This window comes from Desmodus rotundus, chromosome 3, assembly GCF_022682495.2.
Source record: "Desmodus rotundus isolate HL8 chromosome 3, HLdesRot8A.1, whole genome shotgun sequence".
Taxonomy (NCBI): domain Eukaryota; kingdom Metazoa; phylum Chordata; class Mammalia; order Chiroptera; family Phyllostomidae; genus Desmodus; species Desmodus rotundus.
The window spans coordinates 191,099,143-191,124,827 of NC_071389.1; the positions used below are offsets into that span (position 1 = coordinate 191,099,143).

A 25,685-nucleotide genomic window follows, 5' to 3' on the forward strand; every position below is an offset into this window, starting at 1 on the left:
GTTGTTCACTGGTGCTTGATTTGATAAACATCATCTCCTTATTTGGAGGCAGGAAGTGGTTCCCCACCCCCACCTGCTTTGGTCCTTCCAGGATTCCCACCCCAGCCTTCTCTATTTGGTTTCCTGCTTCCTGAGGGTCTTTGAGCTGGTGGGGAGACCTGGATTACCATTTCCCCTCACTGATCTGAGAGGAGAGTGGGCGAGTAAGGACTGTGTGAGCCAGAGGGCTGGAATGAATTCGTCAAGTGAAGGGGAAAGGCGGGGGCTAGGGTCACTTAGAACAAGCCAGATCCTAAAATTAGCTCTGGGAACTGGAATGTTAGGGCTCCAAGGAACCACAGCTGTGAAAAGAAATCACGAGACAAGGAAGGAAAATGCACCCTGCCCCACACCCACCACACACTTAGCTCGCCCACTCCATCTGCCCCTGGGGTCTCCACAGCTTTTAACCTATCCCCAGAATCACTCTGGCCAAGTCCACAAGGCTGGTCAGTGGGAATCCCCCTCACCCTCCCTCCAGGCTGTCATTTTCCTCCCTGGTGACCACAGAAAAAGTAGCGTAGGATTCCTGATAGGATGAGGTTTAATTGGAAACAGGAAAGCAGAGGACAAGTTTGGGTCTGGGGCAGAGACGATAATGAGAAAATGACAGGCCCATTCAGGCGAGAGGGTGACAGCAGCGGAGGGGGGTCACATGGCGAGGAGGGTGCACACATGCAGGAAGGCCCCTGGGACATCTGGACACGTGGGAGAGAGCATGGGCATGCTGATGAGAGGAAACGGCCTGGGAAAGGGCTAAGGAAGGGCAGGGGAGGAGGGGTCTGGGGTGGTGCACCCCTTTGTACAGACAAGAAGATGGGTGTTTAATCACACACTAGTGAGTATGCGATCCTGTGTTTCTAAGTGACTAGAGCTCATGTATCAAATGCAGGCCCTGGGGAAGAATGTCTAGGAGCGGCAAGGGCCAAACCTGAGAGGGGCCCTAGGGAGCCACTTCATTCAATAGCATTGTCTGTACCCAGCATTTCCTGGGCTCGAGGTTCCAGCCCAGGAAACCCAGGGGCTCCAAGCACTAGGCTTCCTCCTCTGCTTCTTTGTCCAGATGGAAGAGCTTGGTTTTCAGGGTGTTTTGCTGAAAATCATGGAAGGTTGAATCTGTGTGATAAGGAGGTTGAGGGGGAGGTATTCACGGCCCTACAGTTCTGCCACCCATGGGAAGGAAGGCTGGGCCTGGAGGGTAGAGCCATTGTAAAAGCCACTTTAGGAAGGGACAGAGTGGGCGTGGCATGAGTTGAGCGCCTTCTGTGCACTTCATGCCCCAGGCTCTATGCTTGCAGCTTTTCTTGCCCCCGTCACCTAGAATGAAAGCTCCAGGAGGGAGAAATGTGGAATGTTTTCTTCACCAAGGAATCCCAGCCCTGGAAACAATACTAGGCACACAGTGGGCCCTCCACAATTACGTGCTGACTGGGTGTGATGTTCACAAAAGCGCTGGAAGGTCTGTACTAGCGAACTCCTTTACAGAGGAGGAAGCTGCTGCTTAGGAAAGTGGAATCATTCTCTCAAGCTCCCACAGCGAGTGAGAAGCAAGACTTACATCTGTGCAGCTCAGACTCCCTCCAGGCCCAGTGCAGGCAGCCCCACCCATATGCAGTGCTGTTTATAAGGTGACCCGATGCTGTCCTGGGCGCCCATCCCTGCCTCCAGGGGCTTCCCCACTCTTGTCTTATCACCAAGAACCAGATGTCTTGAAGCTTTTCGCCAGGTGCCCAGTCTAGGGCTCTTGGACGATCAGTCCTGTGTATCCTTCCTTCAGAGTCTGTGCTAGTTGTTCAGCGATGAGTAATACAGACAGATCCCAGACAGGTGATGTGCCGAGGGGGCTCTGATTCCCGATTCCAGAATTAAACGTTCACATACTAAAATAAATACTTCATGTATGCAATTGTGAGAGATATTTGGGTATCTATAGTCAACTGTTTTCTTTACCTCTCCCCCAACCCTTTCTTTCTTCTCTCCCTCCAACCAATCCCGTGTTCCTCATCTCATAAATGGCAGCCCCTTTTATCTGATCAGCCCCAAAGTCTTGGTGTCACCCTTAACTTTCCTCTTTTTCTTGTACCTCCCATCCAATCCACTGGCAAATTCTGTGAGCCACACCTTCCAAATAAAATCAGAATAGACCAACTTTCACCATGCCTGCGGCTACCCCCTGGAACAAGCCTCCATCATTTCTCTCTGCAATGGCCTCCATCTGCCCTTTATTTCCATACTTGTCCCCCACCAGTCTCTTTTCCCATCTCTCTCTGAACAAAAGCCAGATTCCTTACCATGAGCTACAGGTCCTACATGATCTCCACCCTCCACCCTCACCCCATCTCTGACCTCACATCCTGCCCACCCCCTTGCTGCTCCTTAAACACCAAGGATGCCCCCATCTCAGGGCCTTTCTACTTGATATTCCCTTGGTCTAAAAACCCTTCTAGATGTCCACATGACTCTTGTTTCTGCCTTTATTCACGTGTGTGCTTCATCAGAGAGACCTCCCCTCACCCATATATACACTATAGCAACTGCCTTATTCCTGGTCCTCCCTATTCTCCAACTAATAGCTGTGTGGCCCTGAATCAAAGTTCTTAATGGTTCTGTGTCTCAGTTTTCTCCTTGTAAAGTGGCTATGAGAAGAGCACTGAGGATGCTGTGAGGATTAAATTAGTTAATCCATGGAAAGCACATTGAATAGTGCCTGGCCTATAGTAGGTGCCCGATTAAATGGTGGTGGTTGTTGTTTCTATTGTTTTTATGTAACCACCCTGCCCCCCTGAATTTGTCCAACACACAGCTGTTAAAATTCTAAACACTGAGTATCTGAGAGAAGAAGTTCATGTGCAGGTTCAGTGACAGAGAGACACCAGACGCAGCCTCCTAACTCCCCTCCCAGGCCAGGCTCTTGGCACCCTGCACATTGCGTCCGTTGTCTGGTAGACCTTGCCCAGGCTGATGGAAATAGCACTGGGTGGGGCATGAGCTCCAGGACCTGAGAGGTCCTGCCACCTACTATCTGTCTGATGTTAGTCAGGCCAGTTACCTGATCTCTCTGAGCCTCAGTTTCCCCTCTTTAAAATGGACATAACAACATTTGCTTGTCTCCCTTGAAGGGGAGGGCCACATAACTTTGATGCTCATATTCAGTGTGCATGATTGGCCATTTCAAAAACCCCACCAAGAGGTGAACAATGTCCTTTGTTTACTTTCACACTTGTGGACTGTACAAAAAGTGCACATTCTACATGGAGCAGATTACCTGTAGAATTACCTGCTTGTGTGGTATTCATTTATTCCCACAGCAAAGGTTCATTTCTCACCATGTTTGTTCTAGTTTTACCAGCCAATGAGGACACCCAGAAACTAGCATCTCTCTCTTTCTATGATGAAACTTTGAAAGGGGAGGGAGAGGGCATTTTTTAGCTAGCTGCTGCTTGGGGCCAGATCTGTAGGAGGCTTGAGGAGCAGAACTATTCACCTCCAGAAGGCTGGTCATTTGCACGAGGCTCAATAGGATGTCTGGACAGTGTCTTAGCCCAGAGAGGATGGGGCAAAGTCCTCCTAGGACATCTGGAAAAGCCATCAGGCCTGAAAAATAAGGTGAAGAAAGGGTCCGACTCTGGAAAACAGAACTTGCCTGTTAAAAACCACTTTCATTCTTTTTGTCCCTGAGGACAGCCCTGGGCCAAGGGTGAGATAAAAGCAGGACAAAAAATGTTGCAGATGTTGGTGTTACTTTATTATATTTCTTTGCAGGGAGAAGTGGGGTAGGGGTGAGGAAGACACGGGCAGTCCTAGGAAGTGTCTAACAACATGGAGAACCCTGGGGTAGGCCAGACATAGATGCAGAGGGAGCCGAGGGGCCTGCAGAAAGCAGATTCAGAGGGTGGGAGCTGACCAGTCTGGGAGTGGCTCCCCTATCCTTCTAGAACAGGGTCAGCAACTTTGTCTTTTATAAAGGGCCATGTGATAGGCCAGAAAATTCCCCCTCCCCCAAATATCCACCTCCTAATCCCTGAAAGCTGTAAATATTATCTTATTTGGAAAAAAGACCTTTGCAGACGTGATTAAATTAAGGATTCTGAGATGAGGAAACGATCCTGGATAATCTGGGATGTCCACAACGTCACTATGTGCATTCTCATAACAGGAGGGTAGAGGTAGGTTTGACACACACACATGGAAAAGGCTGCATGAAGGTGGCAGCAGAGGTTGGAGAGAGGCAGCCACAAGCCAAGGGCCGCTGGCACCCACCAGAAACTGGGTGAGGCAAGGAAGGGATTTTCCCCGAGAGTCTCAAGAGGGAGCACAGCTCTGTCCACAGCTGGATTTCAGCCCAGGGATACTGATTTTGGACTTCTGACCTCCAGAAATGTGGGAGAATAAATTTCTGTGGTTTTAAGCAACGCAGTTTGTGGTCCTTTGGTCTGGCATCCCTGGGAGATGAATGCACACATTATCTCAGTCAGTCCTCAAAACCACCTACGAGGCAATAAAACACGATCACCAAACATGTGCCGAAGAGTGTTCACTCAATATTCCCAACAGCCCTATGAGGCAGGCGCTGTTATTGTCCCATTTTATAGAGGAGGAAGCTACAGCCCAGTGAAGGGATCCAGCTTTCTCAGAGTTACACAGCTGGCACCTGGTGGAGCTTTGAAAGCAGGGGTCTGGTTCCAAGTCCAATCCTCTAACCCACCTTTAGTATGCTCTCTGTCCCACAGCAGGTATTCTTTCTTTCTTCCTTTTTAATCTATCTATCTATCTATCATGTGTTCATTTTTTAGAGAGAGGGGAAGGGAGGGAGAAAGAGAGGAAGAGAAATATTGACATTCGAGAGAAACATCGATCTGTTGCCTCTATCGTGCAACCCAGGAATGTGCCCTGACCAGGAATCGAACTGGTGACCTTTCAGTTCACAGGCTTGCTCTCAATCCACTGAGCTACACCAGCCAATGCAGCAAGCATTCTTTTTACTGAGACACATGACCTTGAATATTTGGTTAACACCATCTCTCGTACTCTCTCTGCCCTACCACAGGGGTCTCTGGGATCCCATGGGGATCAGATGGGACAGAGGACACGAAAAGCATTCAGTAAATGTGAAATGGGGTCCTAGGGAGAGGCGTAAGAATTCAAAATGGGAGCAAGGCTGCCATGACCGTCACTCAGAGGAGGTAGGAGCCCTAGTGGCAGAAGCCACCCCTTGCCACCCAGACACACACAGAAAAGTTCCTAAACCTATGAGTGCCCATGCATGACCTCACAACTGTCCCCACCCAGAGCCACGCACAGTGTTGACTGCGCAGATGATCACTGGACGTCACAGCATCAGTCTTCCAGCCTGAACTCAGCTGTGCACCAGCTCATCAGTACCTCTCTCCATCTGCCTTCCCCGTAGGTTTCAAATTCAGAACCTACCCCTCTCAGAATCAGAGATTTTCTTTTCCTATAATAACTCCTTCATTCCACAGAGAAGGAGACAGGCTCAGGGATGTTAAGTGACTACCAAGGCCAGAAAGCGAGTGTGTTCTGTCCAACGTGTCCTCTGTGCCCTAGTTGTAGATTTTGGTATTCTCAGCAACACCTTCATTTCAGGAAGCTGGCAATTCTGTCATGTGGGGAGAGTCCAAGAAGGGGAAGCTGGCATTCGGGCATGTGAGCTTTCATTTCATGGCCTGGAGCCAGACTGGCCCTCCTTTCGCCAATTGTTATCACACAGAAACCAGTTTAGGAAGGAGAGTCCTCACTTGGTCCACTGCTGCTCTCCATGCATGGGGAAGGCCCCAACCTCAGGGCATTTGCCAGAGCCCCAGATGCCAAGTCCATTAGTCCAACCATTTTGGCTGTCCATTGTTTCTACATCCATGCATCCCACACTCAGAGAATTTATTGAGCTCCTATGTGTCAGGTACTGTGCTAGCACTTAGGATATAAAGAATAAAAGGCAATCTTTATCCCAAAGGAACTTAGAGATTAATTGGGAAAAGACACCAGAAAATAAATAATTGCTGCTTTTCTGAAACTCACACATTAGCTTTTCATGTACATGTTTTTTGCCATTTTCTTGTAACAGTTTACTACAAATATTTACTTAGTATTTTCTTTGAATTGACTCATTTTTTTTTTCTTACTTAAAATGCTAGCTTTGGATTTATCCTAAGTAAGAATATCCATGAACTTGGGGATTTTATTTGATCATTAAGGTTTTTTAATACTATATATCACACTGAAAAGTTAACTATTAGATGAAAAGCTCATGGGGATGCCACCTAAAACCAGTGAGAAACACTAAATTATTACAAAGGAGAGGAAATGTGCTGTGATCAGGGCCTGTAGGCTGCCGCACAGAAATGGGAGGAAAAGGCTTTTCTCCTATCAGGTCCTGGCTGGTCGAGACACACAGGAGAGCAAACGGATTGATAAGCAGGATCTCAAGGCAGGAAGTTTTATGGCAGGAAGCAGATAGCTCTATGCTGTCACCCTAGGACCTTAGGGGCATTAACTTCCCAACGGTCACCCATCTGAGGGAGCTGCAAGGCCATTCTCATTTCAAACTTTCTAGGCCAGAGGCAAAGGGGATCTCTGACGGAAGACCACATTCTTCAACCTACTGTTTAGATCAAGACGTGACAGAGGACATTGCCTGAGGGGACATTCTCATGGGATTAGCCAAGTGGAGTTTGCATTGAATGGCAGCCCCACCCAAGAAAGCATGTGAAAAGCAAGCTAAAGGGGATGACGCTGTTTTAAAGATAATCTTGAAGATGTTCTAGTTATTTCTTGAAATTAATAAACTCCAGGGTTTTCCCTAATAATAACAAAAATTTATTTGTAACACTCCCTTCCAAGTCAATGGAATACACCAGTGTACTGGGAGGTACTACCTCCTCATTTCCTTCATCAATTTACTCCACAAATACTTATTGAGCCCCTATTATGATGGCAGGCCTGTATTAGGCACTGGGGTTACAATGATGCCCCAAGACAGACAGAGTCCCCGCCTACATACGGCCAGTTAGGGAGGCTGATGTTAATCAGTCATCCAAATAAATGTAAGATGTGATGTGTGCCATGAAGAGCTAATACAACCAGTTCTGATCTGGTCCTGGAGGTCAGCCACGGCTGCCCCAAGAGAAGGACAACGGTGGAGGGCTGTGAATGTAAGACGTGGAATGACTAGAGACTCCTCGTTATATTTCTTTCACGAGGCCAGCCCTGTCTCATATAATCCTCTCTGCGGCTCTCTGAAGGGGGCGTTAGTATTCCCATTTCACAGGAGAGGAAATCCTGGCACAGAAGTGTAACGACCTCCCCGAGGACACACAGCTGGCTAGTGGCAGAGCTGGAAATAAATCCAGGTCTGTGTGACTCTCAGGCCATGCTTCTCCCCCTCCTCCCAAGACTTACTGCCTTCCCAGGAAATGTGTTAATAGGAAAAATATGATTACCAGCTATATGCGCTTTGAAGCTTACAACTGTGATGTCATCTATATCAACTCCTTTAATCCTTAGTACCAGCAAGGACACAGGTTGGGCAAATTCTGCTCCATTCTGCAACTGGATAACCAGGACAGCAAAGCCAAAGGTGGCAGAGGGAGCTGGAACAAAGAGCTCCCTCTCATGGTAAGGCTGAGCAAACCTCTGTATTCTGCCTCCAGCAAGACCAAGTCCAGCTCAGGAATGGCGTGCCCTGACTGAGCGCCCTGAAGCCTTCTGCCTTGATTTCTGTTCTCCTTTGCCTAACTGCCTAGGTACAAATTAAGCAGCGGCCAGCTCGCAGGTGTGAGGCACTGCATCTGGCTTGTGCTTCTCTCAACAGGGCTGGAATTTCACAGGCTGCAGCTGGCCGTGGCGGGGACGGGGAGGTAAGTAAGATGGGTGTCTCAGGAGTGTATCCTGGGGAGTAAAGTTACAGATGGCCAGACGGAGCCGTGCCTGAATGTACGAGGCCACCATGGGGCTACCCTGGTTTCCGTTTCACACCTCTGCACACATTGGCATTTTTCACCACACAGAGCTTTGTAATCTACCAAAAGTAAACTGCAAATGGCAGGGATTACACCTTTACCTCAAATATTCAGATTTTGTTACAGACTAAGAGCCTGGGCACTAAAATTGCACCACCAGGTCGAGATCCCGACTCCCCAGTTTACCAGCTGTGTAACCTTGGACAAGCTACTGAACTTCCCATTCCTCAGTTTATCCTTCAAATGGAGATACTGATATCAACCAAGTCATTGGGTCGTTATTATAAGGATGCAGTGATATAGCATGGGTAAAGCCCTGAGCTCTGCCTGGCATAATAAACACTTGATAAGAGTTAGCTGCTGTTATAATTTTTCATTTTATTGCTTCTATTTCTTTTCTTCCTTTCTTACTCCCCTCTTTTCTCCTCCCTCTTCTCTCCCTTTCTCCATTCTTCCATCAATTGCTTTTTAAGTGTGGAAGACACTGGAACTACCAAGACCTGCAAGACCCAGTTGCTCAGTCTTGCTCGAGGTCCCGTAGCCAGAAAGTAGACTAGCATGGAAGACTCAACTTTTATGGGTCTTGTTTCCTCATGCCTCCCTTCTCTGTCCTCTCACTGCTGTGGTACCTAGCATGATGCCTTGCCCATGTAACTGCTTGGTCAGTCCTTGAGGGTCTAAGTCATGGTTAAGGGCATAAATCTTAGCGCAAGGCAATACAGGTTTGAACCTTGGCTCTGCTACTGTGCTGTGTGACCTTGGGCAAGTTACTTAACTTCTACGGTTTTCAGTTTTGCCACCTACCAAATAGGATATGATAACGTATTTGCCCCACTGGACTGGCCTGAAGCTTAAAGGAATTAATAATAAAGTACCTACTCGTATATCAGTGCCTGGCATATAGTAAGTGCTACTTGAGTGTTACTTTTTTTTCATGGATCAAGACTTTATTTTCTTATTTTTATTCTTAGTTTTTATATTGTATATTTTTCCATTACCATTTAACCCCTTTTTACCCCCTGCCCCCTGCAATCACCTCTATGAGTCCCATTTCCCTTTTGCTCAATCCCTCCACCCCCTAACCACCTCCCCCCCAATAGCTGTCATCCTGCTCTCTATCTATGAGTCTGTCTCTATTTTGCTTGTGTGTTACTTCTTATTATTGTTATTATTGGTGAGCTGAGGTGGGGCCCAGGCACAAGAGCTGTTTAAGGGTTTCTTAGCTCATATTCTGGTGCATTTTCCTTTTTCCTGGGGCTGCTGTGGGATTCTGAAACAGAGAGTTAAAGTTCTGATTGGATGTGCAGCACAATATGTTTCTCTCCCTCCTTCTTTCATCCTCCTGAAGAATAGATTTCTTTTTAAACAGAACAAAAGCCTCAGCAAAGAGCTCCTTCCCTCACAATGAAGCCTTCCCTCTACGAGTCCTCTCCTTCCTGTTTCCTCAAAGGGTTGGGTTTTGTTCTCCCTCAAAACCATTTCTGAAGGAAAATTCCATAATAAGAAGGGATACAAATGGGTTTTCAGGTCTTACAGTTCTAACGCAAGGAATTTGGCTTCCTTCAGTCTATGGAGCTGGGTCTTGAGGATATTAGGAGTTAGGCCATTCTCCAGGACCTCATTGGATCCAGCTGAGGACCAGTGAGACCAGAAAATGTCAAAGCTGTTACACAAGTAAGGGAGCTAAAGACTGAGGGAGGCAAGGGGCTTGTTCTCAGATCACAGCAGAGGCTGACCCTCTGCTATTTGAGTCCTTGGGCTCTCTTCCTCTCGTTGCTGAGCTTCTCCTATGGTCACTAAAGCTTAGCTCCTCCTTTGCTTCCTCCAGTGACTATGGGGAATGCCTGGCCTAGGAGTTTAGGGGACAGTCTGGGGCCTTAAAAAAGGAGTATGAGTAATAATAGACCTGTGGCCTCAACTGCAGAGACAATAGGGAGTGGTGGGGACTGCGGTGCCCAGGAGCACACTTGCCAGACCTAATCTAGACAACTGCTCCTTAGCACCTGCTAGTGATGCCCTGGCAATGTGGACTCAGAACTTCTGAGAGGCCCCACATCTACCACCTTGAAGCTTGTACCCTTTGGTCCTAGTGTCTTTGGGGGGAAACTCAACCTTGTCTTCTAATGACTGGACAGTCCTAGCTAGGCATGAACTCAAGTGACAGACTGCCCAGGTTCCACTCCCAGCAATACTACTCAACAGCTGTGTCAACTGGGCATGTTACTCGAACTATCTGTGTCCTGGTTTCCTTATCTGTAAAATGCAGCTGATGATGGTATCTACCTAATAGGGCTGTATAAAGGTTAAGGGAGCTCATATGTGAAAAGTTGTCAGTTAAAGCAATATGAGTGCATATCATCATCATTATTATTATTGTCCTCTTTCCCATTTCAAGTGCTTTCAACTGTTCTCCATCCTCCATGGTTTCTAGGGCCACGGAGGGTGGGCCAGTGTGGTTCCCACAGTCCCCTCCTCTTGGTGTTCACAGTTCTCTTCTGGAGTGTAGGCAGGGCCTATGATACGCTTTCGACCGTCAGAAGGCAGCACAGGTGACGGGGTCTATGTGATGATTTGCACACAGTCACATTACATAAGATTGCGGTGCTCATCTTGGGAGGAGGCCCTCTTCCCTGCAGGCTCTGAGGAAGCAAGTTGCCATAGGGTGATCTGCCTATGAAGACAGTCACGTGGCAAGGAAACGACGGTGAACTCCAGCCCAGAGCCAGTGAGAACGAGAGTCCACAGAACACTGAATGCTCCCAATAATCCTATGATCAAGGAAATAAATTCTTCCTTAGGTCCCAGATGAAACTGCAGCTCTGGCCAATGCTAGACTGTGGCCTTGCAGAGGACCCAGCTAAGCCGGGCCTGGACTCCTGACCCACAGAATAATGTGTGTTGTTTTAAGCCACTAGGTGTGTGGTGATACTGTCACATAGCAATAGATAACTAGTACAGTCAACTAACCATAATGGTGACTCTACCCCCATCCACCCTGCTTTGGAAATGCTCCGGCATCTCCGTGGCCTGCTCCAAACAGGAGTTCTGGAGCAGAGCAGAGCACTGCAGCAGGCATCGTTTGCACACTGCAGGAGATGTGGCCATAAACAACGTCGCTGCTTTTCTAAGTGGCGCAAGAACAAATGCAGCTGTTCATACAAGAGCAGGGCTTGAGCCTGTACTGCGTTGTGGCGAGGCAGAGGAGTCACTGGTCCCCTTTGTGCCTGCCCACTCTCCGAGACAGACACACTCTCCGGCTCAAGGGGTGATCACTCAGTACAGGTCATACCTACAGCTCATCTCTTCTCCTCCTGCTTCTCTTCCCCCTTTGTGTCACTTTTCAAAGAGGGGGCAGAGGAAGAAAAAGACCAGGTGGGCTGACCTGCTACAGGGGGGTGGGGGAGGGCATGAGGGACCACCCAGTACAGCTCTGTGCCATGGAGGGCTACACAAGACTCCACAGCTCACAGCAGCAGAGCCAGGTTAGAGCTGCGCCTTCCGACACAGTGCTCTTTCCTCAAATTAAAATGCGCCGTGTTCTTCCTTGTGAGCAGGAAGGGGTCAACACTGTGGTTCCAGGGAGGCAAGTGAACCTCAGTCTCCTCATCTAGAAAATGAGGCTAACAGTACCTACCTCCCAGGGAGTCAGGCTGATGGGATAATAGCTGCAAAGTTGGTAGAAAAGTGTGTGCTCCCATTATTAGGTTCTCATGGGAGGATTTAAACTCTCGCACAGCCCACCAGAGGGATGCATTGCATGAAGAAAAACATTTATTGAAAAACCAAATGGTGTTTGACATTTTCCCAGAGGCATTTTCTCAGATTAAAAGGATCCAGCAGAACATCTGCACCCGTGGCCCCCAGGTCACTCGGTTATCTGTTCTTCATTGCATTTACAACCCACTGAAGCGATTTGTCTCTGCTCCACCCGTCCTGTCTCCACTACGCAATACATCTCAGTACCCAGAATAGGGTCAGACCCGAGGCAGGTGTTCAATAAACACGGTGAATGAAAGGCAGAATCTGTCTTTTTTCTTATGAGAATTGACCTTAAGAAGAAGGAGAAGAAATCCTAGGAATTCAAACCACTTCCAAGGAGAAAAAATATAAGCCTTCTAAGAGCAAAATAGTCTCCTAATTACTTATCGTGTACTTTTGGTGCCTCGAGAATATGGCAAGCTCTTGACAGGGGGTATCTCACTTAATGCTCACATCAGCCTTATGAGGTGGGTGCTCTTGGTGGGTGCCCCCAATTCATGGATGAGGATGCTGAGGTCCAGAGGAGTGAAATCTTCTGCATAAAAGCTCACAGTAAGAGGTAGAGTTGGGTTGGAATGCAACTCCCGTGGGCTGAGCGGCTCCACATGGCAAAAGCTGGTGGTAGCCTTGTGGTTAGGAAACACACACTGAAATATTTAGGGCTGAAGAAGCATCATGTCTGCAGCTTACTCTTAAACAGTTGTGTGTGTGTGTGTGAGAGAGAGAGAGAGAGACAGAGACAGAGACAGAGAGAGACAGAGAGACAGAGAGACAGATACAGTGAGAGAGGGGAAACGAAGGAGGAAAATAAAGTAAATGCAGTAATATGTTAACATTTGGGGAATCTGGATGAAAAGTATCTGGTAATTCTCTGAACTATTCTTGTAACTTTTCTGTAAGTTGGAATTACATCAAAAGAAAACACGCTTTAAAAAGCTGATGGTGGAAGAGGATACAGCTCACGTCCTGGTGAGGAAGGACGCAGATCCTGCTTGGCTAGGATGAAGCCTGGAGGGGTGGGTGTGCTGGGGCCAACTCCGGGGCCAGAAGGCCAGGCTGAGCAGGCAGGGTTTATCAGGCAGGCAACACATGGACACTGGTAGGGCAGTCTGCCCATCCTTGAGCACTCCAAAGCCTTTAAAAGCTAACTTTTAAATCCAGCTGCTTATTCCTGAAGTTACCCACAGGCAGGCACACACACGGTCAGGGAGAACACCATTTTCCGCAGGTGTGGTTTCCATTCTAGTGATCCATGCAATATACCAGCCTCTCCATCTCAGGACAGTAAAGGAACACTGTCATGTAGTTGTCCCCTAGGGAGGTGAAAGCAGACACCCTTTGTACATTCCAAAAGAAAGAACACGCACACGCACACAACCCACCCAGAGACAGTAATTACCTACCTAGTCCAAGTTCACACAGAGAGCTGAACTCGGACTAGAAGAACACCAGTGTCGTGTGTTCCCATCAAGTGCTCACATTCTTATTTCTTGGTACCACCATCATTATACTAGTAAAGGGCTCATATAGCCTTGTGTTCTGGTTCCTCCCCTTGAAATACAGACACTATCTTCCCATGGTTTTCTAATGTAGCTGTTCACGGAGAAGGGTGTGTATACCCATTCCAAAACACGGGTTTAGGGTCAGGCAGACCTTGGTGACATCACTTCTTATGGGATGCCCTTGGGCAGATGATTTAACCTCCCTGAGCTGTAGTTTCCTCATCTGGAAGATGATGACAGTGATGTCTAGCTTGTTGGAATGTTGTGAAGATTCATGATCTTGACAGATATTTATTAAACACCGATCTAGGTATTGCAGATACAACAGTTAATAAGACAGACGAGGACCCTGACCTCAAGGAGCTTCCATTCGATGAAAATCAGAAATAAACAAACAAAAAAGATTTTTTCAGATAGTGATAAGTACTAAAAGAAGAGAAAGCTGAAAAAATGTGATGATGGGAGGTATGAGTGACCAGAGATGGTTGTGCTACTCAGCTAGGCAGCTGTGTCTCTGAGAAGGTAACATCTGAGCTGGGGGCTGAATAATGAGAAGGGATTGGCCACGGCAGGCCCTGGGGAAGGATGGGGAGGAGGCAGGGAAGCCCTGGAGTGGGGACTGAGCTTGACTCAGAGAAAGAATGAACAGGAGGCCAGCAGTGTGATGGGAACACGGGGAGCTCCAGGGACAGGGGAGAGCATAAGGGCAGTAACAGTGGGGGCAACATCATGCAGAGTATGAAGGCAGAGGCATTTAGGATTTATTTTAAATGCACTAGGAATCCACAGAGAGTTTTGAGCATGAGAGTGATATGATCTCATTATTTTTCTTGAAATTGGACAATATATGTCACATTATTAGTGCAGGACCTGGCACAAGGTAGGTATTTAATAAAAGAGAGCTTTATCATTGTTTATCATTCCTAGGCATCACCATGGATCAGTGCAGACTTCCAGAAGGTGGGTGGTCCATGCAGAACTTGCACCTGCGTGGAACACCTCCATGCACCTGACCAGGGGAGGGGACAGCAGTGCATGCCACTCCTGACAGCTGTGACTTCCTCCCCCCCAACACTCCCAAAGTGCACCCCAAGGCAAATGCCAGCCACCTCTGCCAAGCCAAGGGGCAGTCAGGGTAGGATCACTGGGCACCTCTCCAGCCGGCCCCAGCTCTGGGCCTCCTAGCTGCCTTCACTTTACTGTAAAAATGCAAAGCATTCCAGCCATTTTAATTACTGGGTGTTGCATAAGTCAGCAATCAGCTCACACAAAGGAACAACAGACCCAAAAAATGATTTTTCAACATGCCTTCAGCCTCTCCCTCCTTTTTCTCTACAATCAGCCTTCAGTCACTGGCTCCCAGGCTAGGTATGTGCAATCTCTTTTAGAGTTTGTTGATGTGACATCAAGATCTTTTTTTCTCTAAATACTTGAGGCAGAAGCAGTTTCAAATACCCTCAAGCGGTCTGGAAATTGCTGGCCGTGTTCCTACTTGACATGCTAGAACTAGCATAGGGGTTCCATGTTATTATACACACCGAGAACTTTTTATAAAACAGACCTCAGTGTGTGGTGGGGCTATCTGGGCACCAAGTCGGAGGGATTTTAGTCCCTGGAATTCCGAAATGACCTCATTATAAGGTACTCCCAATGCATGAACCTCAAACACAATATTCCAGTAATGCTTAGATATGGAAAAGAATTTCTTAAGTTTGTAATGTGATTATAGAGGCCTCTGGTTTCTAAATTCTGGTTTCCCAGTAGCTTCTGAACTCTTTCTTCACTAACAGTCTAAACTAATCTACAGTTTGTTGAGGACCTGCAGTGTGTCAGGCATTGTGCTAAGTGCTCAGAAGAGAAAACTCAATTAGATTTTGTCAATTAGTTCACTCTCTAAAGAGGAAAAATGACATGGAGACGGGCAATCCCAGCAGTGTGATGAATATCAAGGCAGAGGCAATCCCTGATGAGTGGTACCCTGCTTGGCTGGAAGGAAAGGCTCCTTGTGGAGGATGCCTAATAATAATATTGTCTTGATGATAACATTGACAGTGGCCATTCATTGATGGCTACTCTGTGCAGGCTTTCTGCATCATCTTGTTCATTTCTCACAACTCCGTGAGCTGGCACTAACAAATGCTGTCCCTATTTTGCAGATGAGAAAACCAAGACACAGAAAAATTACTTGTCCAAGATCACACAGCTAGGAAATGGTAAGCTGGTAAATATTTAACTCGCTCTCCAGGACAAAATGTCCTGGTTTGTGGCATCTACCAATTGCTGTAATATGAGTACTCTGATCATGGACAATTTTAAGTTCTGATGTGATGTCACTGAAGGAAGACCTAACACACCATAATATAATATTTCCACTATATAGATACAACGGCTGGAAATGACCACAAGAGCATAGATAAGAGTATAATGTAATAAAATAATTAGGAAGTGATGAGTTTCAAGTATCTATTACCCTTGTTTTAAATATAATTTAATTAATTATAAGTTGATATAATTAAAGCTTTAATAATGGCTGTACTTAGCAACTGACTAGCAGGTTTTCAGGAGATGCATCAATCGGCCCTCACAAACCACTGCGAGCTGGCTCTAGCATACTACTGGGGGTTCCAGAGCCTTACTATTCGCCCCTCTAGACAAATGAGGTAGCCAGGTGTGAGGAGGAAAGGCACTCTCGGGCCAACAGGACAGTGTAAACAAAGATTTAAGATGTAGGTATGAGAGAACAGAGCAACAATATCATTTAGTGTCTGCAAAATATTTTCAATCAATCACCGGAATGTAGAGAGGTGTTAAAGAGCTCAGAACTGGACACTGAACTCCAAATTCTGGTTCCACCACTTCTTAACTGTGTACTCTTGGCCAAATCACTGACCCTCTCTGTGCCTCAGCTTCTTTTCTATGAACTGGACATGGTAATACAACCCCTATATCATAGAGTTATGAGAATTACATGAATTTATACATGTAAAGTACATGGGACCGGGCCTGGCTCAGTTAATGTAAGCTATTCTTTAATCCTTGAAACTACCTCTGTGAATTAGATGTTTGTGCTCAGTTTGAGAATAAACTTAGAGAGAAACTTAGATAGAGGACATGGGACTTGAACAAGTGTTCTGATTCTAACTTTTGTGCTCATCCCAAGGGCTGGAAATCACATTGACTCCATTGAATATCATTCTCCAGGAGGCCTGCTGATGTACTCACTGCCCTGCCAAGTGTCTCTTCTGATAGGGGCCATATCTGGTTCATGTTCTCACACACCTTGACTGCTGGGTGCAAGGCATTCTGGGAAGGCAGACCCACCTGGTGACAGACACTGAGCATCAGCCCCTCGAATCTGCCCATTCACTTTCTCCATGAGGAGGCAGGCTAGAAGGGTGGTTAAGACTGCTCTGGTTTCCAATCCCAGCACTGCAGCATCCTGGCCATGCAATCTGGGGCAAATTACATAATCTCTCTTTACCTTTGTTTCTGTATCTGAAGAATGAAGGAATAGTGGGCATAATCCCATCTATCTAACAGTGTTTGCTATAAGGATTAATCTCGACTAATATGTGCAAACCACTCAGAAAAATGCCCAGGATCCAGTAGGCACTCTGTAAGAATGAGCTATTTCTATCAAGTTTTTGTTTTCTTTCCCTCCTCCTTTTCCCCATCCCTTCTTTGGGTATTACTTACATGGTCCAAGGAGATACGGGAATACGCTTCTCCTCAATAAACACGGATCATAACACTACTTGAGGGCAGGGGCTGGTCTCGTTCATCTCTATACCTGTAGGGCCACAGCCTGGTATGTACAGGCTCTCTGTGAGAATTTACTAAGTGCCAGGCCCTGTGCCAAGGCCCTTCCTCACCATACCTTGTCTGATCCTCATGAAGAGCCTGTGACATATGAATCTCTCCTCTATTTTACCATTAGACTTCTGAGGCTCCAAGAGGTTAAGAAACTTGTTCAAGGTCACAGGAAAAAAGTGAAGAAGGATCAAATCCCAGATTTATTGACATCACAGGCCTTGGTCCCCACCCTTGGTCAGTCTGCCTTCCAGAATATTCCACCGGGAAGCTCTGAAAAATCATAAAATCCAACCCCCTTGTTTAACATCTGAAGAAAGGGGGCTCATTGATTTACTCAATCAAGGCCACCCAGCTATTGTGTGTGGCAGAACTGGGACAAAAACCTGGTATATTACCTCAGTCTCAGTCTTGACATTTCAGGAGGAAATGAAGCCATAGACAATAGGTGTTAAAAAGTACTGATCAGTATTCTATCAGCTTGCCTCGGGTTTCTGGGCCCCTTCTTTGTAATACAAATGTAATTTTCTTGTGGCATCTACCCAAAGTCTGAGGAAGGAAGGGCATACCCACACCTCCAGAAACTGCCTGCCATGTAATTTCTTCTGCCTTTTCTCCACTGCAAACCAGACACAGAACAGGGGATGCATCTCACTGGCCTGATGATCTGTCTCCCTTTGCTTGGTTGTATCATACAATGATCAAGAGCTCTCAGCACTCCATGGGACCCCAAAAGACAAAGAGGAAAATCACCAGCACTTCAGATACCCCAAAGAACCTAAGTGTATAGTGAGTTTGTAGGCTCCAGACAGAGTGCTGTTCTGGAAAGAGACCTCTGAATCTCAACCACAGTTCTGCCAGTTCCTTGCTTGAAAGAAACTGGACATGAAATTTAACATCTTTGAGCCGGTTTTACTTTCTCCCTCTCTCTCTCTCTTTTTATGTTCTGACACCTTTCATCCCCCACCCCCAAACTTCTGGCAACCACTAATCTGTTCTCTGCTTCTATGAGCTTGTTTTTATTTCATTCTTTAAGCTTCCATATATAAGTGAGAACTTAAGGCATTTGTCTTTCTCTGTCTCACTTATTTCACTTAGCATAATACTCTTGAGGTCCATCCACGTTGTTGAAAAAATAGCAAGATGTCTTTCTTTTTTATGGCCGAATAATATTTCATTGTGTTCACATACCACAATTTCTTTTATTTATCCATTGAGGGAGACCTAGGCTATTTCCTTATCTCAGCTAGTGTAAGTAATGCTGCAATGAACATGGGGGTGCATATATCTTTTTGAGTTTATGTTTTTATCTCACTTTTCTGGACTGTAAAATGGGCATATATAGTACCTATTATTTAGGGTTGTGAGCACCGGAGGAAATACTGTGTTAAAAGTGACTTGTACAGAGCTGGTACTCAACTAATGCAAGTTCCCCTTCCTTTTTCTTGTCTTAAAAATCCTTTCCAGCTTATCCCAAGGTCAACAAGTGTTACAGGGAAGAGAGATACTCTAGCTGAATCCTGAAAGATAAAAGTATCCTGACAGATGAGATGGAGCAGGGTGGGGGGTATATTGTTGGCGAGTGGATTCCAGGCAAAGAGCGCAGTGTGAACAGAGCCTCGGAGGCAGGAAACTGATGGCTGGAACACAAAGGGGTGGGAGATGGGAACTAGGACACAGGCTTGGAGAGATAAGCAAGGACAGGCCTGCTGTTGCACAACTTCAGGGGTAGCCATCACATTGTGTTCTGTGCAAACGGTCCCCCTCTGCGGGGCCCTGGGAAGAGTCAGATCACAGAGGGCCTTGCATGCCTTTCTTTGCAGTGTGAGACTTTGTTCAGCAAGCCATGGAGAACAAATGAATCATTGGAAGCAAAGGACAGCATGGTTTCAGATTTACAGTTGAAAAACTTTCAGGAGCAGCAGTGCAAAAGTTGGATTTGGTGGAGAAGGACTGTAGGCAGGGCAACCAATTATGTGACTATTGAAATGGTCAGGAGAGGATCTTTGGGGGCCTGATCCAAGCCAGAAATGGTGGGAATGGGGAAAAGGAGATGGTTGGAAGATGAGTGGAGGGAGAATCAAGGGGACTTGGTGAACAATGGTGCCACTGATGGGGACAGGTAACACTGAGGGGGAGGGAGGGGAAAAGACAATGAGTTTGGAGCCTTTGGAGCCTTTGGGGCCTGAGGCAGCTACGGGACTGCCGGGTGTAATCATCCAGGGGGAAGCTGGATATAGACTGGAGCTCAGTAGGGTGCCGCTGCTTGTAGTGCCCGTTCCAGCACATGTGGCACAGTGGCAGGTAGAACGGAGAGGGCATGGTGTTAGCCAGGGAGAGGATGGAGGCTGGAAGGGAAGGGAAGGGAGCCAAGGACAGAAAATTGGGAAACACCTACACATTAGTGACAGGAAGAGCCTGAAGAGTCTGCCAAGAAGACTGAGAAGGTACAGTTGGAGTGGTAGAAAGTGAAAACCCAGAGTGGGTGGTCTTGGCTGCCAAGTTCAAGGAAGGATGTGATCAGTGGCATCAAATGCTCTTTGGACCCTCCCTGTAGTCCAGGAAGTCAATTTCAGATCCAGCAGGTTCCACAGACAAGAGTTCAAGTGCATGGCAGAAACAGGAACTCCAGCCCAGTCTGAAAGGAGACCAACCATGGCTCCAACCCATTCCCTTCCCAAGCCTCGAGGGCACCCAGCAGAGACACACTCGTGTGCATCTACTGTGCGAAACAGCATTGAACCTTTGAAGAAACCACAAAGGAGCTACTCATTTTTAAAGGAAAAACACATGAACTTCACAGGCATGAGGAAGACATTAAGACACAAGGAGAAGTTCTCCCTCCACTTCATACTAGCCTTTGCAGAAATGATCGACTGAGCACACAGGCATTAAAGAATTCTTTTTTTAAAGCAAGAGCTGGAATAGTAACATTGTTTCCCATCTCCCACCACCCCAGAAAACACAGGGCACAGCATGTCTGTGCAGTTCACATGTGTTTTCTGGTTTAAAATCTCTGGGAGTAGCTGGGGGTGGAAAGCAATGTGAAAACCAAGGGTTCAGGTGAAGCAGCCAGAGACTTTTACTGAGGGGTCTTCACTCACAGGCAGGACTGGGGGAGAACTGGGGCAAGGGACGCTCTGCAATTTCACTGCCACAAAATTGGCTCCAGATGGGAGCAAGGAAAGGTGTTTACTCCCTGCTCGTGCCAGGCACAGAGAGAACCTGAGGTACCTACTATCTTAGGTTCCTAATGCCCCAGTGCTGGGCGGCAACCCCACGGAGGGTCCGGCCGGAGCTCATGGTGGTGGGTGGACCAGGGCTGTCTGTTGCTTGGGAAAGGCTATTTTGAATGTAATGACTTTCAGATGGACTGTGGGGCTGGGGGAAGGCACTGTGGCTAGGGTCTGGAGAGGAAAAAGCAGGAGAGAAAAGAGGTGCTCTTCCATGAGGCAAGAGAAACAGTACATGTCTTGTCAGCGCCGTCTCCAGGTTTAATTTCCAGAGGCCAGCTCAGGAAGAGTGGGGCCGTGGCATCCCCTGCTGTGTTCCCAGACCCTATATCCCCCCAAATCCATGATTCACAAGTATTCTCTCTTCCCAAGAGCAGTCTCCCCCTCGGGTTGACATGTGGCCAGCCTGAGGGTGGAGAAGGTGGGCAGCTGCGGACTCAGACGGGATGCTGACTGAGAGCTTTGTGGCTATTGCAGACGGGAGGGGTTAGTTAGCTTCACCCACTCAAAGGCACCCGCACCCCACTGACTAGTGTGGAGCTGTACCGCTCCAGCCCTTGCAGTGAGACCGGCTGAGACTGCAGGCTGGAGGAACGGGTGATCTCTGGCTTACAGTGCCCCCTAGCACTGGCCAGAGGGATAGGAGTCAGCGAGCTCCAGCTGCCCACCTGAATACTGGGAAGGGGCTGGTGGGGCCAATCAACTCCACTCATTCAACCACTTCTTACTGCCTTCTTTGTTCCCAACACTTGATCCCTGTCCTCAAAGGGCTTACAGTTCAGGAAGAGAAGCAGATGGGTCAACCTCGCATTACAGTCAGGTAAATGGTGTGAAAGAAGGAAGCACAGGGTGCTGTGGGGCTACACAGAAAGGGGTTGATGGAGACTGGGGAGGGACATTAGAAGAGGCTTCCTGGAGAAGGTGACATGTAAGCTGCAATCTGAATATAGTATAGGAGTTAAATAAATTTTGGAATAACATATGGAGACAGTGAAAGGCATACTTTCTCATCTTTTAGTGCTTATGATCCAAGAGGCAAACAGACAGAAAAACAAATAATTACAATGGGCTACATCAGAAACAAGACCTCAGTAATTGTTGACTGAGAGATCGACTGATGCCCATGAGTCTTGGGCACATTCGATTTGCCTCGAAACTGTTTAAATGGCAAGATCTGTCTTCCCCTCAGTAACACTCACCTTGTTCTTGAGAATTTTCCATGAAATCTTAGACTTTTCCAGCCAAGGGGGATCTTGGAGACCGCTGAGCTACATCTTTCAGCCAATAGGAATGGAAATTGACACCTGGATAGGTGAGCTGACTTGTCCACACACACACATCTGTTCTTCTGCAGCAACTTTTGGAACAAACCTCAGACTTTTTGCTTTTTTTTAACCCAAGCATCTTTTGTCCCCCCTGAAAGTTTTCATGTGTCTCTTTGCAGAAATATGTTTGGAACATTTCCAAAAGGCGTTAAATAATAATTTGGAAAGGAAAAACATAAACATGCAAGAGAGAAACTTCTGAGGAGTCGGGAGCTGTATTCAGTCTAATCGGCCCACCTGGCTGTGTGGGGCAAAGGTAGTGATTATCGTCACAGACAACTATTCGGTTAGTCAGTGTAGGCGGAATTCTTCACGTGGTCGCTACAAAGACTCTGAAGTGGACTCATCTATAGATCTGAAATGCAGTCTATAGGGCTGGGAGTGGCTGGGGTTTCTATGACTAGAGCGCAAACGTCAGGTCCTGTGCTGCCGCACAGTCTTGGCTCTGCCACTAGCTGACCACAAGAAGTTGGGAAAATTCCTTCACCTGTCTGAACCTTATTTTTCCCCGATGGGAAGAGGATGGGACCTGCGAGTGCCTATGAGAAGCTTCCCAGAGATCCCAGCCTTCTGTAACTTGATATGAAGCAGGTGGGTGGTCATGGGATCACCTTTCCTGGAAAAGTTCCAGGAAAGGAAACACCAGGTCAGCCTGGTAGGTTTTGAAGGCAGGCCAGATACATTTTGAAACTTCTTCTGTTCTTCCAAGGTTTATAAATTTATCATTGTTGTTAGCAGTCAAGAAAACACACTGGACAGCCAGTATCTTCACCTTACCATTAGCCTCAGTTCACTCCATCTCCCTTATAACATGGCCCTGAAAAAGCAATTCTTACATATTAGGTCCATGGGCACTATGCCATCTGGATGGACGGCTGTGAGATCTGCGTGCTGGAGGGGCTGACCCTGGCAGAAGGGTCCCCAGACAAAGGTTCGTGGGGATTGCTCTCCTTTTCCTTAAGATGAGGACTGAGTTGACCTCATGTGTGTGGGGAGAGGGGAGTCCCCTCAGGTTAGACCTTAGGGAGAACTTCCCTACTGAAAGGGAAGATAAACTCCAGGAAGATGGGAGGGTGGACTAGTTTAGGATAGGGAGTGAGAGGAACTAAACCAAAAGACAATTTCATTACCTTTCAGCTGGAAAAACAATCAGATTACCCTTGTGCTTACATAATGAAGGAGCTGCCACAATCAAATGCTTCTGATGCTTCCTATAAGGACCCTGCTGCTTACAGTTGGGCAAAAGTTATCTGCCTCATACTCATATTCTGGCAAACCTTCCCTTAGAGAAAACATTGGCATTTTGGACAAAACCGTAATGTGAAAAGAAAAAAGAGAAGAGAGGGCCTCTATCCTATCACATAAGATGCTTATCCAAAATGGATTTGGTCTAGAAAGGCTTATAAAACCTTCCACATGACTGGCACTGTGCAGGAATAAGTGAAATTCTCAAATCCCACCAAGTATGCCCTCATTCAACCTCAATGCCCTGCGGTGGTGGGGGGTGGGGGGGTGGGTTCCTGAGTGTTCACTTCTCAAGACTCAATGGACTGCTGGCCACACCTACACCCAAGTCTCCTGGGACCCTATTTTGTGCTCTGAAGACTAAAATGTAGTGTGGCCAAATATCTCAGGCTTCAAAGTGTTTCTAGTGTGGTTGGGGAAATGATACAACCATATCCCATGAAACAATGAGCAAAGTGCTGGAATAAACACGGAGGGAGGGAAAGAACTGTATGGGTCACAGGCAACAGTTAGAGTTGAGGTGGGGAGGGTCTTAAAAGCTGGGCAGGGAACTAGGCAGAAAAATGTGAAAACTAGACGCCTTTCCTTAATAGCTAAGAATTTTAAGGGATGAAAAGGAATTTTAAAAATGTTCTTGGAAATACCATTTCCAATGAAATTTTCTGCTCTGTCATCGCAATGTTACTTCTCTGAGGGCTAAAGAAAGGCATTTCTGAGAAAGGTTCAACTTGCATTTCTGAGTAGTATTTTCAGTTCGTGTTTTCTTTTAAGCTTTTAGTATTTCTAAACGGGATGAGTTGGCAGAGAAAGGGAGAGAGACACAAGAGTAAGAAGAGCATTGACATAGTCATAGCTAACTGCTGCTACAGTCCAGAGAAATGAACCCCTCCCTTAAGGTGGGAATGAGTGAATGGAGTTCCTGGCTGCTGGCCAAGTCATGTCACTTTTCTGCACCGGTTTCCTCATCTGGAAAGTGTGATTGAAACTTTGTATTTTCCCTGTCTATGAGTGTAAGGTATAATGAGGTGGGGTATGCAAAATATAAGGCAGAATCAAGATTATTACTTAATAATGAGAGTCATAGTATTAGTTATTAGCAATTATTCATTACAGTTCATAGTTTAAGCTCCTGAACAGTCCTCCAGGAGCTGGTTTTACCCCAGTTTTGGATCAGTTCACCCTCAAATTCCTTGCTAAAGGGTGGAGACCTGTCTGCCCTGGGTAGGTTTACCATTTCCTCCTGCCCTTTCTACTTACTGTTTTTCAGATAAGCGCAGGGCCTTTGAACTTGCTGTTCTCTCTGAATGGTGTCCTGTCCTCCCAGATTCTCACATAGCTGAGCCTTCTTCTTGTTCACATCTCAGCTTGGACGTCACCTCCGCAGAGAGAATTTTCTCTTCCTACCCCACAAAAAAGCCGTGACCTCCACAGTCATTTGTAACCCATTACTCTTTTCTGTTTTCTTCACAACACTATCACCATAGACGATTAGCCTATGTATTCACGTGGGAGCAGTAACTTTGTTTTGCTGACCCCCACATCCAGCACAGTGGTTTTTGAATGACTTCACAATTTACTCTGCAGAACCGACCTTCTATTATAACTAACTCCAACAAGCAGATGGCTTCCTCACACCCAGGAAAGTCAGGGATGGAGGTGGCACGGGGTGGGGTGTGTGTAGAGAGGGTGTCAGGTCTTCTATCTGATTTCTTCCCCTCTGACTCTGCTCTTTCCAGAGATGTAAAGGTAGTTTTTCTCCTAGCCTTTCATCTAGATGCGGTCAAGGTCTCTAGGTCCAGGACCACCTCTGACCCGGGGAGGGGTTGGTGCTGGAGTGGGTGGTGGTTCATCCTGGTTTGGGACAGAGGGGTCCAGAGGGCAGGGTGAACGTGTGGCCAAGGCAGGGGCTCGCGGGGGCTCGCGGGCGCTGCTCCGAGGGCTTGTCAGCCAGCGCAGGTCGGAGGCGCGTCCAATTTACTCACGTGCCCATAGCCGCATTATTCCCTATAAGGATCCGAACAGTCCGGGGTGGCCCCGCCCCGTCGACCCTCGCCCCCCAACCCCGCCCCCTTTTTGGAGGGCCGATGAGGTAATGCGGCTTCGCGATTGGTCGGGGGGGCGGGGCCCCGAGAGGGGGTGTCAGGGTACCGCGCTATAATTCTCGGGCTCTCCGGAACGGCGCAGAGCGGACAGCCGGCGGGCTCTCAGACGGCTTCTCCAGCTCCTGCCCCAGCTCCAGCTCCTGCCCCAGCTCCAGCTCCAGCTCGACCCCGAGAGAACGCCGACCCGCAGAGTCGTGCGCCAACGCCGAGGCAGTCTCGCCACACCCCATCCCGTCCTTTTGGGTTCTCGGAGGGCAGCAAGCCCGAGGTCAGAGTTGCCCCGTACGGTCGGGTGGACGAGCTCCGGCTGCAGCAGCCCCTCCGGTGGCGGCGCGCACGGCAACTTTGAAGAGGCGAGCAGTAGCCCCAGCCGCGGCAATGACTCCCTGGCTCGGGCTCGTCGTGCTCCTGAGCAGCTGGAGCCTGGGGTATTGGGGCGCCGAGGCGTGCACATGCTCGCCCAGCCACCCCCAGGACGCCTTCTGCAACTCTGACATAGGTAAGCGCTCCTCCGGGTGTCCCCGCGGGAGCCCCCGCAGTGCCCGGTCGCGCGCTGCAGCCGGGACTGGGACGCTACTTGCTGCTCAGGTGGCATGGCGAACCCCGCTCTTCTTTACCTGCCTGGGCTTGGGGCGAGGGCTCTGATACAGCCGAGGGGGAGATGCCCAGCAGAGAAATCCCACTGTGGCTGAAT

The 25,685-nt window shown here is 47.7% G+C and overlaps 2 protein-coding genes across 3 annotated transcripts in view; one reads left to right on the forward strand and one right to left on the reverse strand.

The window, feature by feature from the left end:
* SYN3 (synapsin III) overlaps positions 1-25,685 on the reverse strand; it is a 408,941-nt gene that overhangs the window by 190,990 nt on the left and 192,266 nt on the right. The gene's annotated exons all lie outside the window — the stretch shown is intronic.
* TIMP3 (TIMP metallopeptidase inhibitor 3) overlaps positions 25,079-25,685 on the forward strand; it is a 56,841-nt gene continuing 56,234 nt past the window's right edge. The window contains exon 1 of the mRNA XM_024579025.3: positions 25,079-25,490. Within this exon, the coding sequence (XP_024434793.1) occupies positions 25,370-25,490 (121 nt within the window). The 5' untranslated portion in view covers positions 25,079-25,369. The remainder of the gene's footprint in view (positions 25,491-25,685) is intronic.